The sequence below is a fragment of the Pseudopodoces humilis genome, chromosome 29 (assembly GCF_049639895.1).
Source record: "Pseudopodoces humilis isolate 2021_Gansu_Grassland_sample_001 chromosome 29, ASM4963989v1, whole genome shotgun sequence".
Lineage (NCBI taxonomy): Eukaryota > Metazoa > Chordata > Aves > Passeriformes > Paridae > Pseudopodoces > Pseudopodoces humilis.
The window spans coordinates 3,207,727-3,222,359 of NC_142228.1; the positions used below are offsets into that span (position 1 = coordinate 3,207,727).

Genomic DNA, 14,633 nt, shown 5'->3' on the forward strand with positions numbered 1-14,633 from the left:
CGGTCCCGCCCACCCCGGTTCCGTCACGGCGCCGCTTCCGCCGCGCCCCGGACGCGGCCGTGGCGGCCATGGCGGAGCTGGCGGCGGCCGAGGAGCTCGCCAAGCTCGAGTACCTGTCGCTGGTCTCCAAGGTCTGCACCGAGCTCGACAACCACCTGGGCATCAACGACAAGGACCTGGGTAAGCGGGGCGAGCGCGGCCTGCGGGCACCTCCGGGCCACCCCCGGACACGGCGGCCGGTGAGCATCGCGTTCCCGGCGGAGCGCCGTAGTAGCTCTTTCCGTGGGCCCGGATGCGTTTTGTGAAGGTGTTTTTCGAATTTAGATGTTAAACCCCTTCATTTTTCTTAAAAAAACCACCTGGTTAGCCTGAGGGAAGGGTTCGGTTTGGGTGGCAGGGAGGGAGAGGAGCAGGAGCTCCCCGCAGCAGCCACAGGGGCCTGGCTGGTCCCCGCACCCCCGGAGCAGCTTCTGTCCCCACGTGCAGTCCTGTCCTAGTTTAGGGCAAATTAGGGAGGAAAACTCCAAATGGGGATTTCCCCAGGGAAATGCCCCCTCCCCACCAACTGGTCCGGGAAAGGGAAAAAAAAAAATTCCTTGGAGAGAAGTGGAAAAAGCTGTTTATTTAAAAGAAATTGAATAATATTTAATAATAAAACCTCTCGCTGTTCGATGGGATGGCAAGTCTAGGAAGAAAAGTCCTTTTCATGTGGTGTAGCTCGGCTCTCTCAGGTTCTTATCAGTCCTTTCGGTGCTGGAAAGTGCCGAGGCCCAGGCCCCGGTGGGCCACAGGCCTGAGCTCCCGGGGTTTGGCTGGGTGTTCAGTCCAGAGCAGGTTTGAACAGATCCAAGAAAAGGAAAAAAACAAAGGTCCAGGGAACTCCTCTGCCTCAGCTAGCTAAAGCTAACTAAAAAACCAGAGAGAAGCTCCATCCCGCTGTCTGTCCGTGCTGCAGACACCACAGTCCAGGAGCGGGATGTGTGGGAGTGATGTTTTTAACCCAAACTGCGGCTTCTTCTTCCCCCTCTCTTGTTCTCAAAGCCAGTCTTAAAGGTGCAGAACTTAATATATAACAAACCAGACGATTGGGGATACCAGTATCATAAAGTCACCCCTACAAGTCCCTACACTGCTTTACTTATTTCAGTTTACTTGATGCTTTTTCCTCACAGCTGAGTTTGTGATAAGTCTTGCCGAGAAAAATACCACATTTGACACATTTAAAGCAGTTCTTCTGAAGAATGGTGCTGAGTTCACTGTAAGTGACACCTGAATGTTATTTATTTACTATTCTTGTTGTGGTATGTTTTGTAGAGCTTTCTGTTGTAAAGAGAGAGTTGTGAGGAGTTACTAATGGTTTTCTGCAATTGGAAAACTACATACTAATTTGCTTCTGATATTCCTGTCTCCCCTGCCTTCCCCTCCCTCATATTTTTTAAAACTTTTGTAGTCTTTGAAAAGTTCCTGAGAACTCAAACTGCTTATTGTTATGTTGAGCATATAAAACGTGGAAGAAACAACTTTTTATGAAGGCCAATATTGTTGTAAGTTTTCTTATGATGCTTATATGCTGTGTTTATTGATTCCTCAGGAATAACTGTAGTTGGATTAAATAGGTGATTAAAAAGGATTAACAGAAAAGTAATTTAGATGAAATTATCTTTGTTTTTGAGTTCAACTTCTCCCTTTTTACGATGTACACAAACTCCAGTGACAGTTTCTAAAAATCAACCAGCATCTTCAGAATTGAGGGGCTTTTTGCCCTGTGAATAAACCCTCACTTTCTAATGTGCTTTCTAATAATGAACGTGTTGCAATCATTTCTTGAAGTATTTTATTGACTTTTTTTTTTTCAGGATTCCCTCATTAGTAACTTGCTACGTCTCATACAGACAATGCGGCCTCCACCAAAACCATCCAGCAGCAAAGGTACGTGGAGCCAGTGGCTCAGTGCTTGGTGAGGCTGATGCAGTTACAAGTTTTAATCTTGTAAGGCAAATCCTGTTGTACCATGCATCCTGCTGTTGGTATTCTGTGTCTGCTGCTCATTCAGTCTTCACATATTCACTACTAATGAGAATTTTGTTTGAAGGAAGGTAGCACAGTATTCCTTGAATTGAGTCTCTGTAAAAGCTGTATCAACCTTTGTGTTCAGTTGAAAATTAAACTTTATATTCAGTTATGGAAAAATCAAAAGGGAATTGTTGTAGCAGTTCTGTGTTTCATTGTGCTTTTTCTTTTTTTCTTTTTTAATCTCAAAATTAGAGGCAGTTGTCAAACCCAAATCAGAGAAAGAGAAGTTGAGGGAGTTGTATCCAGCCCTTTGCAGGCCAGACAATCCCAACATCAGGGTAAGGTGGTCATTTCAGATTTCTTTTGTGACTATGTGAAAACTTATTTTTTTTTCCCAGTTAGTTCCAACCTTTTTTCTCTGTTTAATGCATGGATAAATGTGAACTTTGAGACATGAAACATGGAAGAGGTAGAAGGCTGGTATTACTGCACATTGTCAAAAAGAATAGCTGTTAGCAATTACCATGTTGATACTATATTGCAGAATATTTTGAAGATGAGACTCTTGTGACATGAAATTTGTAGCCTGACCTTCCTTACATAATATTTAAAGTAATGATATGTTACAAACTAATTAAAAATGTTGTCGATTCAGTTGCTGTGAGGGACTTGAATTTGTATTTCTGTAATAACTAGGGACATTGAGGTTGAACTTTCTATTGTATCAAAGCATAATTGTCTCAATTTTGTGGCCAAATCAGGAGAGTGCTTTATTATTTTCTTTCTTTATCACATATTGAGTCTGATTTTCTTTTATCTTGTGTTCTTTCTAAATACATACACATATGATGATAATTCTGTAGATTAATACTTCGTGACAAGCTTTTTATCAGCCCTTTTGCAGAAAGGGGTAACAGTTTTCTGTTCTTGCAGAATATGCTGGATGAAGATGATGTGAAAGTGGCAGCTGATGCCCTGAAAGAACTTGAAGCTCTGATGCCTAGTGCAGACAGGCAGGGCAAGCAGAGGAGCAGCGACCATCGGTGGGTGCTTGCGTATCTGGGGGGAAGGTCTTGGCTGCTGTCATTGCCTGAGGTGGAAATCCACTGCAAAGATGTAATTTTTGTTTGTTAGAGTGAAGAAAAGGAAGAGGAGCCGAAGTCGTAGCAGGGACAGGAAGCGAAGGCACAGATCTCGGTCCAGGTCTCGTTCCAGGACTTGGGATAGGAGCAGGGGAAAATCCAGATACCGGTCAAGGAGCAGAAGTTGGAGTCCCAGTAAGGACCGCAAGGATCGGGACAAGTACCTTGAGAAGAGCCATGAGAGGTGGAGAGACAAGCACATAGACCGTCCACCAGCTGAGGAGCCTTCCATTGGAGACATCTACAACGGCAAAGTCACGAGCATAATGCAGTTTGGGTGCTTTGTGCAGCTGGAAGGACTAAGGTACCCTTTGAAGTTTACAATAGATCTGGTACTATTTCAGCTGAGTTCTCTTTTCTGCTAGTACCTTAAAGGTGATGAGGCTACCAGCAGGTATTCTAGGCTTTGAAGGACTGTTTCAGAAAAATAAATTTGACAGCAAATAATAATAAAATTCTCATTACAAAAACCAGTTTGTGAACAATTTGTACACAATCTGTTAACAGCAAAATATTTTAATATAGATTCTGAGTGATCTGAAGGGCTGTCAGAGTAATAATGTGCCCCTCTTGTGCCCCTCTGTTTCACTCCCAGGAAACGTTGGGAGGGTTTGGTCCACATCTCAGAGCTGCGAAGAGAAGGACGGGTTGCCAACGTTGCTGATGTTGTGAGCAAAGGCCAAAGAGTGAAAGTCAAAGTGTTATCTTTTACTGGATCCAAAACCAGCCTGAGCATGAAGGTACAGAGGTGCTAAAATTCTTAAAACGATGCCTCTTTTTGCTATTTTTCACTCTTTTTGATGACAACTAATACATAACCATTCAACTGGGAGTTAAAAACTGAGTTACTGTTCTGTATTACTTTTTTACTCATTTCCTCTAGGTTCCTAGTTTTACTGCAGTGTTCCTAACAATTTCTTTACATGATTATCGAAGAGGCAAGGCAAACCTCAAGGTGTTGCTGTTTGTCTTCCTTTTTCAGTAGGAGAGAAACTTCTAGTTTTAACCTAAATTATTACTATTGCCAAGACAGAGTAGAGTGTGAGGATGTCTTACCCAGCAGTAGCAGCTGAAAAACCTGAAAAGCCTACAAAACAGGATTTTCTGTGAATGGGCTGTTACTGGCATTAGAAAGCACCAGAGTTAACAGATGAGGAGAAGTGTAGAGCTGATTGATTAATCAATTCACCTAATGTAGGATGTTGATCAAGACACTGGGGAAGACTTGAACCCAAACCGTAGAAGGAACCTGGTTGGAGAAATCAATGAGGAAACATCCATGAGGAACCCAGACAGGCCCAGTCACTTGTCCCTGGTGAGCGCCCCCGAGGTGGAGGACGACAGCCTGGAACGGAAACGCCTCACCCGCATTTCAGACCCCGAGAAGTGGGAAATAAAACAGGTGTGTGCTGCATTCAGGGAAATGGGATGTCAGGCAGTAAAGTTGCCAGGGAGTTTAATGAACTAGGATACAGCTCCTGGGTTAATTGATTCTGTAACTTAGTCCTTAACTGTGAATTGCTGTCTGCTGATTTGGTACTGTTTTGGTGCTATTTGGAGTAACAAAAGGATGTTTTGGTCAGAGGTTGGATGAGCTGGGGAGAGGTGTGCCAGGATACAGGACCATTCCTTTGTTCCTGTTTTACAGGAATGGGGTTAGAACTGAGTCACAGGCATGAGTTGTGTTCGGTCATGGTGATGTATTCATGTTGTATTCATTCTGTTCCCAGATGATTGCAGCTAATGTGCTTTCCAAGGAAGAGTTTCCTGACTTCGATGAGGAGACTGGGATTCTTCCTAAAGTTGATGATGAAGAAGGTAGTATTTCCCAGTATTCTTATTGCTGTAAATTCCTTGTCTTTCTGGATGTATTTTGATTCAAAAAGATATTGATGATAGAAGTAACTATAAAGCATCTCACAATTTGCTTTGTCATCTTGTACATTTGGAACTCAGGTTCCTCTGACTTTATTATTAGTGGCATTTGGATGTGCCCTGAGCATTTTTATTTGCAGTGTTTTCTCTTTTAAAGCTGTTAAGTACCTCATAATCAAGAATACACTGAAGGAATTATTTGAAGAGGCACTTTTGTGTACCTGAAAGATATTTAACTTTTCTGTAACAATTGTCACTTGTGAATTTTAGATGAGGATCTTGAGATTGAGCTAGTTGAAGAGGAGCCACCATTTCTTCGAGGTCACACCAAACAGAGCATGGATATGAGTCCCATTAAAATAGTAAAGGTAAGAGATTTCCAGGGCTAAAACAAATGTACTTGATTAAATGAAAAAAATATTTGTGAATTTAACAACCAATTTCCCACCTGCACGTTACTGAGAGCCCTGAAAACTGTAATCACTGAACTGAAGCTCCTTCCAAATAAAGCTGGGTTCTAACTTAACTGGTGACTAGAGTGGAATAGTGGAGCTGAAATGCCATTTTGCACAGGTGTGTTAAAACTAAATTTCTCTGTCCTGCTTTTTCTTATCATTTGAAAGTAGAAGGTAATAAAGAAATACTTTTCATTGGTTGTGCCCACAGTCCTGAGTGGGCAGTGTAAGGATGCTCCATATTAGTTATGACTGTGAAAGCTCATGAGGCAAGCCTGATGGAAATATCCTGGAAATCTAATAAACAAAATTTAACATTTATAAAGCATTTTAGAAGGTGCTTCTAAAGGATGGTGACAACAAAAAGATAATTGAAGGAATGGTAGTGCTTGAAGTCTTTTCTTCTTGCTCTCCAGAATCCAGATGGTTCCTTGTCCCAGGCTGCAATGATGCAAAGTGCTTTAGCTAAAGAGAGGCGAGAACTTAAACAAGCCCAGAGAGAAGCAGAGATGGATTCCATCCCCATGGGCCTCAACACACACTGGGTGGATCCTCTCCCTGATGGTATGTCTGAGCACAGGTAAACTGTGCCTTTCTTGTGCTGCTTGAGGAGCCCAGGAGAAATGTATTGATACTGTGTTTATCTGCCACACTTTAAAAGTGAATCAAAGATGAAATGCTTTTCTACTGAAATGGAAATAGTAATGTCAAGGGAAGTGTACAGGTATATCCTGTAATTGTGAGGGTGTACATGTAGGAACTTAAAAAGCATTTAAACACACAGAATAGAAGGCCTGGATGATGGAGCAGGATCATCAGGGTTCTGTGCTGTGTGAATCTGGATGTAATGATGGTTTATTTTCTAGTGGATGGAAGACAAATAGCTGCAAACATGCGAGGTATTGGGATGATGCCAAATGATATCCCAGAGTGGAAGAAACATGCATTTGGTGGCAACAAAGCTTCTTATGGTAAGAAGACACAGCTTTCCATCATTGAACAGAGAGAGAGTCTCCCAATCTTCAGACTGAAGGAGCAACTGATACAAGTAAGTCTCATGAAAAGATATTCTGGTTTGAGCAAGCAGTAATTTAAAATAGTTTTGGTATAGCTTTTTTGACAGCTGATAATTTTAAGTGCAGAACTTTATTTCATGAAATGTATTTTAAAGTACTATATATATATGTATACTTTAATGATGTTCCAGATATTTATTGATGTAAGTCAAAATTGATACTAAGATCATGTGAGCAAGGGATAAGTCAGCTGAGCAGATAAACACTGACTTGATCAGTAGGAATATTTACATGATTTTTGGTCTGGGTCAATTGAAGCAAAAGCAAGAGCTGCTCAATCTAGTCCCAGATAGCCCATGCTGCTTTTGTTTGGTTTGTTTTGATTTTTTAAAAATTTTTGACAAGTTTATGTTTTCTGACCTTTTCTAGGCTGTGCATGACAACCAGATTCTGATTGTTATTGGAGAGACAGGATCTGGGAAAACAACCCAGATTACCCAATACCTGGCTGAGGCAGGATATACCTCAAGAGGAAAGATTGGATGTACTCAGCCTCGCAGAGTGGCTGCAATGTCTGTAGCGAAGAGAGTGTCAGAGGAATTCGGTTGCTGCTTGGGACAAGAGGTGAATTTCTACATTGAAGAACATGTCAAAATAAGCATGAGGAAAAGTAGGAAAAATCAGTAGTGGATCTATTTTTTTTTTTTGTGTGTCCGTTTGTCTGTTCCCTTGTAGGCTGTGAGTTTGTGGAATAATCAAAGTGGCAGTTAATGAGGCTGATAATTGTGTAACTTTCATTTCTGTGCAACTCTTCCTTCCAGGTTGGCTACACCATTCGGTTTGAAGACTGCACCAGCCCTGAGACTGTCATCAAGTACATGACAGATGGGATGCTACTGAGAGAGTGCCTGATAGACCCAGATCTGACCCAGTATGCCATTATCATGCTGGATGAGGCCCATGAGAGGACCATACATACAGATGTGCTCTTTGGGCTCCTGAAGAAGGTAATGTAGCACTGGATTTTTACTGCTTTCAGTGTCCTCTGTGTGGTTTGGAGACCACAGGCAAAGGTGAAGTCCCACAAGTCAGGTTCATAGATTTACTTCAAGAGCAGATGCTCTTAAGGTTTATGATCTGAATCTTGGTGAAATGAGCCTCTGTGTGAAGGCAGAGCAAGCAAAATGCAGCAGAAACAATAAGAATTTGCCTTCCTGGATGTTCATAATGGTGGATGAATAGGGGAGTGTTCTTGGTTTGTTCATGCTTCCCTGCCAAAAGCTTTCTTGTGATAATTTTGCTAAGGGAGGCTTCAAATGGGATCTCAGTGGCCAGTTTTCTGAAATTCTGGGTACTGGGATGAGCTGCCCCTCTCCTCAGACATTAAAACACCTTGTATTACTGGTTGTATCTGTCTGACTTTGGTCAAGTGCCATATTTTAATAGTTCCAAAGGCAATAAATGACTTGAGAACTTTGTCCTCCTGCAGACAGTCCAGAAAAGGCAGGACATGAAGTTGATAGTGACATCAGCAACGCTGGATGCTGTGAAATTCTCTCAGTATTTCTATGAAGCACCAATCTTCACAATTCCTGGCAGAACATACCCGGTAGAAATTCTGTACACAAAAGAGCCAGAGACAGATTATTTGGATGCCAGTCTGATTACAGTAATGCAGATCCATTTAACAGAGCCACCAGGTGAGTAGAGAATGGTTTTGGATTATTGGTGATTTAAAGACCTCTGAGCAAGGTCTTTCTATAAGTCATGGATCATGTTAGTAATGTGAGCAAAATGCTGTCAGACTGTTCTTTCTTGTTTGCAAATAGGGTAACTAAAATGCTGAAAAAGTTGGGTGAAAGACTGAAGTCTGTTTCCTCTGGCTAAGAGTTGCTGCTCAGGGCTAGCAGAAGTGGGGGATCCTCATAAATAAAAAAGATGAGGAATGGGAATATGGTGATGCAGCAGTTGTACTAAACAGAACTGACTGTGGCTGTTTTAATTTACTTCCTGTGTAGGTGACATTTTGGTCTTTCTAACTGGCCAGGAAGAGATTGACACTGCCTGTGAAATCCTCTATGAGAGGATGAAATCTCTAGGACCTGATGTTCCAGAGTTAATTATCCTACCAGTATATTCAGCTTTGCCCAGTGAAATGCAGACCAGGATCTTTGACCCAGCCCCACCAGGGAGCAGAAAGGTAATTTCATCTATGTGCCCTTTCATCTTCTGCTGATACATTTTAATAGTGGGGTGTATTACACTGCTGAAAGGATACAGATTTTGGAGAAAAGACAATTTACACCTTAAAACTTATTTACTTTCTGTATATAGCAAGTTATCTAAGCCTTTGAACACGTGTAAAAACATCTGGTGTAGCAAATCTCTGTGTGGAATGTATCTTGGTGTGTTATTTAATGCTGTCCATAAAGGAAATTAACTTCAGTAAATCCAAAATCTAAATACAGTTCCTGTAGAATGGAGGTAAGTAAATTTCCTACCAAACAGCTTGTGAATATCTAGAGATACATTCTCAGGAAGATTTTTCCCCAAATACAGGTGGTGCCTAAGTGATAGGTAAAAAAATCTCCCTAAAGTCAGGGCAGTCTGCTTACAAGTTTCTCTTGCTTTTAATGTGGATTTTATCATGCTCTTTTCCCTTTTTGCCCAAACTTTAAACAAAGTGAATACTTAAAACCTGTCCAACTTTGTAGATAACATCTTCTGTTCCTTGTGAACACATTTCTTCTTTCAACATTAGGTGGCAGGGGTTGCATTTATACCAAACTGCTCATATTATATCAGTGATGAAGTTGAGTGGGGTTGGCTTGGCAGCCTGATACAGAACTGGTGCTGACTCAAACTGTGATTTGCAGGTTGTCATTGCCACCAACATTGCAGAGACATCTTTGACTATTGATGGAATATATTATGTGGTTGATCCTGGCTTTGTGAAGCAGAAAGTCTATAACTCCAAGACTGGAATTGACCAGCTGGTGGTGACACCAATTTCTCAGGTAGATATTCTGTGTTTGGCTCTCCCCGTGGGTGTTGTGTATCTTGCCAATGTGGTGTCCAAGCTGAGGCAATGAGAAAAGCACATTTTTATAGCCCCATGAGGCTGTGCCTACAGAATATGTACTTCCCTGTGTTGTATTGAAAGCCTTTCTATCAATACAAGTAAAATTGTGAATAACCATTTAATTTTACTTGTTTTCACCTGTTCACTGAGATGCCTTGTTGTCTTTAGGCTCAAGCCAAGCAGCGTGCAGGAAGGGCTGGGAGAACGGGCCCAGGAAAATGCTACAGGTTATACACAGAACGTGCATATAGAGATGAGATGTTAACCACCAACGTGCCTGAAATCCAGAGAACAAATCTGGCCAGTACAGTGCTCTCCCTGAAGGTAGGTATTTCACCAGCTTGTAGCAAGCCAGCACAGTAAGTGTTTCAATAAATGAGTCTCTGCCTTTGAGAATTAGTGCTGTAATTTCAGATCCTCCCTTTCAGAAGGGAGACTTCAACAAAAGCAGTTGTCAGGCACTGGGCTTGCTCCTGTGTTTTTCTATTGAGGGTTATTCTGTTGGATATGAGTTTCAGCTGCACTGAAAAGTTGCTTACAGAGGTAGGAGAAACAGAAATCTCAAGAGCAGTAACATTTTCTATGTAGGGTACATTTATATGGTTAACAGATGAGACACAGAGCTTTAGAGTGGGTTTAGAGCTGCAAACTTGGGCATGTCTAAGTGTGTACCACCCCTCTGGAAGTCTGTGAACTGGATTAACCCAGTCACAACTGGGAAAGCTGCTGCCTTTCCCCTTTCTGGGAACATACTGAACGTCCTGTGGAGCTGTCAGGCCACACTGCCTTGCAACACAGGAAATCTTCAAAAGCAACATTTAGCTTATGTTTCTCTTCAACTGAATCATCTTGCCTGGGGGATGTGTGGAACAGTACCAAGGAAACAGACCAGAAAGCTGAGTAGTGCAGGAATACCACGGGCCAGTGCTCATTATTTCAAGTGCAGGAAGGCAGCACCTGCAATCAGGCTAAGGACATGAGGCTGGGGTTGCCTAAAGTTTTGTAGTGCCTCACTGTTTGGCGTTTTATCTCTGGCTGGAGTTTGTCATCTTCCTTCTGAGTGTTTCAACTTGCCTTTTCTCCAATCCCTTCCAGGCTATGGGCATCAACGACTTGCTGTCCTTTGACTTTATGGATGCTCCCCCCATGGAAACTCTCATAACTGCCATGGAGCAGCTCTACACCCTGGGAGCTCTGGATGATGAGGGGCTGCTCACTCGACTTGGGCGCAGGGTAGGCAAAATAAAATACCTCTTACCACTGCCTGGGTTGCCAATTTTCAGGGGATGACATGAGAGCAGTTACAGCAGGCCTTGCTTTGCATTGTTGGTTTCCTTTTGCTTGTGGTTTATTGGTAGCTTTTCATTTACCACAGTTACATACCTTCTGCTTTTTCAGGAGCAACTAGTGCTTCTCCTTAGTCATAAGTTTACTTTTATTAATGTCTCAAAACTTCCTGTAAGTGTTGGGATATTCTTGTGATAGTGAATACAGACAGATAATTTGCTTAATGTTGAGTAAAGTTATTCTGGGTCAAGCAAACATCTTTGGAAAGTAAACATGTGAGAAAGGGCATTGCTTTCTTTTGCACTGAGGAGATTCAGGCATTTTCACTGACTGAATGCCCTGAAATGTGTTTCTGGCAGATGGCAGAATTCCCCTTGGAGCCTATGCTGTGTAAGATGTTGATCATGTCTGTGCATCTGGGGTGCAGCGAGGAGATGTTGACCATTGTCTCCATGCTGTCTGTGCAGAATGTGTTCTACAGGCCAAAGGTGAGGAGCTGAGCCAAGGGGCAGCAGTGCTACAGTCTGGGTGGGTTTGGTGTGAATGCCTCAGGGGTTAAGAGTGAGCATATTTGCCAAAAGAAACCTGTGATTTGGTCAGAATATTTGCTTGTGCATCACCACTCTCATGTTCCTTTTCATTTAAGGGCCTGTAGCTGTGCTGTTGGCAGTTTCTTTGCAGATGGGCAGGTAGAAGGGAAAAGTCTTAAAATCACTCTTGCATTTCCCAGCAAACACATACAGCCTAAACCAAGTCAGTCCCAGCTCTGGAATTCAGGTTGCATTTTCAGATACACAGAAAGTATTTCTTCATGGCACCTCTATCCTGTGCTGCTTTCTTTTAAGTCAGTAAGCAGCAGGCTCTGCTGTGGTGGGATCAGGTTTGTCTTGGATCCATTACTTCTTCTGCAGGGTAGTCTGTTAACTTCAGTTTTGATCTATGTAACTGCAGCATTTGATTAATGTTTTATGTGCAGATGGGAGAGGTGAGTGGATAATCAGGCTCAAACCTACTGCTTCAGCACATTTCTTGATGAATAACAAGTTATTTCTAGAGCAGTAAGAAAACCAGTTAGTGCAGTGTGTGCATATTCTTCCTGCAGTATAAATGAGCCATTTACTTTGATGTGCCCTTTTAAAAATAGGGACTGAAATAGAAAAAAACATTCTGTGTTGTCTTAATCTTGTGTCATCTGTTCATGACAGGTTTAAAACCTCATGACAGGGAACCTGTGTCATTCATATTGCCCAGGGATTTTGTTTGTGATGTAGATACCTGATTGATATATGTTTTATGTGTTAGGATAAACAAGCACTTGCTGATCAAAAGAAAGCAAAGTTCCATCAAACAGAAGGTGACCACCTCACGCTGCTGGCTGTGTACAATTCCTGGAAGAATAATAAGTTTTCAAATCCCTGGTGCTATGAAAATTTTATCCAGGCCCGATCCTTACGGCGGGCACAGGACATTCGCAAGCAGATGTTGGGCATCATGGACAGGTGAGCCTGTCAAAGAGGACAAGTACTGACTTTGTTTCTTGCTTTCTTACATTGTAATAGCTAAAGAAAATTTGCTAAACTGATCTTGGTAGCTGCATCCAAATCTGGAGAGTTCTAATCTTTTTCTCTCTCGTCTGGCAGGCATAAGCTGGATGTGGTGTCCTGTGGGAAGGCAACAGTTCGGGTCCAGAAGGCCATTTGCAGTGGCTTCTTCAGAAACGCAGCAAAGAAGGATCCCCAGGAAGGGTATCGGACACTCATTGACCAGCAAGTTGTCTACATCCACCCATCCAGTGCTCTCTTCAACAGGCAGCCTGAGTGGTAAGGAAGGCAATAGCATGGAATTTCCTGTTTCTCTTGGACTTTTTAACAGAGAAAGTCATGGTGTGTGCTGTTTGTGGAGTACAGATCTGAGCAGAGGCTGCTGATTCCTTAGCAATCAGCAGACTGAGAAAAGTTTCAAGTCTACTTTTGTTTCTTTCTGCTGCTGACCTTAGTGCCTGTGCAGAGATGAGACTGACTTTTGGAGCCAAGGCCAGGCCTGAAGTTTGCAGCTGTGTGTTTCTTTATTGTTGAAGTGAGTTTAAAACACTGAGTGTTGAAGAGGGAGAGAGCATTGTTTTAAATGGAATGAAGGAATTCTGTGCTGAAGAGTAGTTCTGAAGTAGGAGAGGGAAAATAGGGACAGCTCCTCTGGATGGTTCTAGAGCCTGCACTGGAGCTTAAAAGGTGCAAGCTTAGCTACTCTAGCCCTTGTCTTGTTGCTTCTTGTTAGAAAAACCTGATTTCCAGAACTGCTGTCCCTTTTCACAGGGTGGTGTATCACGAGCTGGTGCTGACCACCAAGGAATACATGCGGGAGGTGACAACCATCGATCCTCGTTGGCTGGTGGAGTTTGCCCCAGCTTTCTTCAAGGTCTCTGATCCAACCAAGCTGAGCAAGCAGAAGAAGCAGCAGCGGCTGGAGCCCCTCTACAACCGCTACGAGGAGCCCAACGCCTGGAGGATATCCCGTGCGTTCCGGCGGCGATGAGCTCGGCTCCCTCCTGCGCTCTGGCTGCTTTCATATTTGTGGGACTGGGACCTTTGCACTGTTGCCAGTGTCCTGGGAGACAGACATTGCCATAAAGCTCACCTGTGCAATGAGCTGGTAGTCAGCCTTGGCAGAACAGGAGCTCAAGGGGCACCCCAGATGTGCTGCAGCGGCACAGGCCACTGCAGCCTCTCAGAAATAGGTCTTGGAGCACTTTAGTGATTCCCCTTTTAAGAGACAAAATTAACACTCAGAAGTCTGTGTACTGAGCTGAACAACACAAAAAAATGGTGATTTAAAACTGGTTATTCACCAACCTGACTGGGTTCTGAGTGACCAGACAAACAGAACTTGGAATAGTTTGTGTCTTCACCCTGCTAAAAGGGATTTATTTCTATTTAACGTTCTTGGTCAGTGACTGCTTTTTGGGAGCAGCCTCTTCTCTGTTTTACCAAGTTTATGCATTTCCCCATTCAATGTAACTATTTGTCTTTTATTTAAGTCATCTGTGGTGAGATATTTAGTATCTCTGGCTTTGGGATAAAGTACGAAAAAATCTTGAAACCCAGCTAGAATATATTTGGACAATGGCACAGGTCAGACTGCCTTACCCTTCATCCCCATCCCCTGGGTGCTGAAGGGTTTATCAACTCGTAATTACCACATCCCCTCTGCAGCACAGTTCCATCTGGAAATGTAAGTGGTTACAAATGTTTGGACCTTTTGGAGCATATGCTTTATTTTCACTTAGAATGTTTGGTGATATCACAGCTGTTAGGTTTTTGTAATAGAATGAGCTTTTACAGATAAATGTCTGTAAAATTTGTGTACCAGTTTCTTGTTTTAAAAAGAAGTTGACTGCCCAGTTTGTGCTATATCATGCCCAAACTATCTGTAAAATACTTTATTTTGTGGCTAACAGATGAAATTTATTTGACTCCATTGCTGCAAAAACCGTATTTTTTTTTTCCAAAGCTGGGACATTTGCTAAAATTATTGTTGAAAGGAAGATAATCAGGATGACTGGTTGTTTTACACAGTGAACTGGAAGAATGTTTCACACTGAAAAATAGCTATATTGGAACTACCTGTCTGTACAATGATGAGCAGGGCTGTTGTTAAATGTCCTGAGTTTTCCCTCATGTTACATCATCATAAAATTAAAGGGAATTACAAAGTTTGTAAGTTTGGACTCGGAGAGTCAAAGCAAAAAGGACAGGAATGGAAGTGC

The 14,633-nt window shown here is 42.4% G+C and overlaps 1 protein-coding gene across 1 annotated transcript; it reads left to right on the plus strand.

Moving 5' to 3' along the window:
• Positions 1-51: 51 nt before the first annotated feature.
• On the plus strand, positions 52-14,344 carry DHX8 (DEAH-box helicase 8). The gene is made up of 23 exons (XM_005531491.3): positions 52-180; positions 1,173-1,258; positions 1,857-1,929; positions 2,266-2,351; positions 2,947-3,056; positions 3,148-3,459; positions 3,751-3,895; positions 4,354-4,557; positions 4,886-4,973; positions 5,301-5,398; positions 5,902-6,049; positions 6,352-6,533; positions 6,931-7,125; positions 7,323-7,508; positions 7,991-8,201; positions 8,520-8,701; positions 9,378-9,518; positions 9,752-9,907; positions 10,679-10,816; positions 11,230-11,358; positions 12,173-12,369; positions 12,511-12,690; positions 13,183-14,344. Exons 1-23 carry the CDS (start codon positions 69-71, stop codon positions 13,400-13,402), a joined length of 3,579 nt encoding a protein of 1,192 aa, XP_005531548.2. The 5' UTR covers positions 52-68; the 3' UTR covers positions 13,403-14,344.
• Positions 14,345-14,633: the final 289 nt, after the last annotated feature.

Excerpts from the sequence above, each read along its gene's own strand:
- DHX8 (XM_005531491.3), top strand. The coding sequence starts at position 69 with ATGGCGGAGCTGGCGGCGGCCGAGGAGCTCGCCAAGCTCGAGTACCTG. Across the intron at positions 4,558-4,885 it reads AGAAGTGGGAAATAAAACAG|ATGATTGCAGCTAATGTGCT; the intron begins GTGTGTGCTGCA and ends TTCTGTTCCCAG. Across the intron at positions 11,359-12,172 it reads ATGTGTTCTACAGGCCAAAG|GATAAACAAGCACTTGCTGA; the intron begins GTGAGGAGCTGA and ends TTTATGTGTTAG.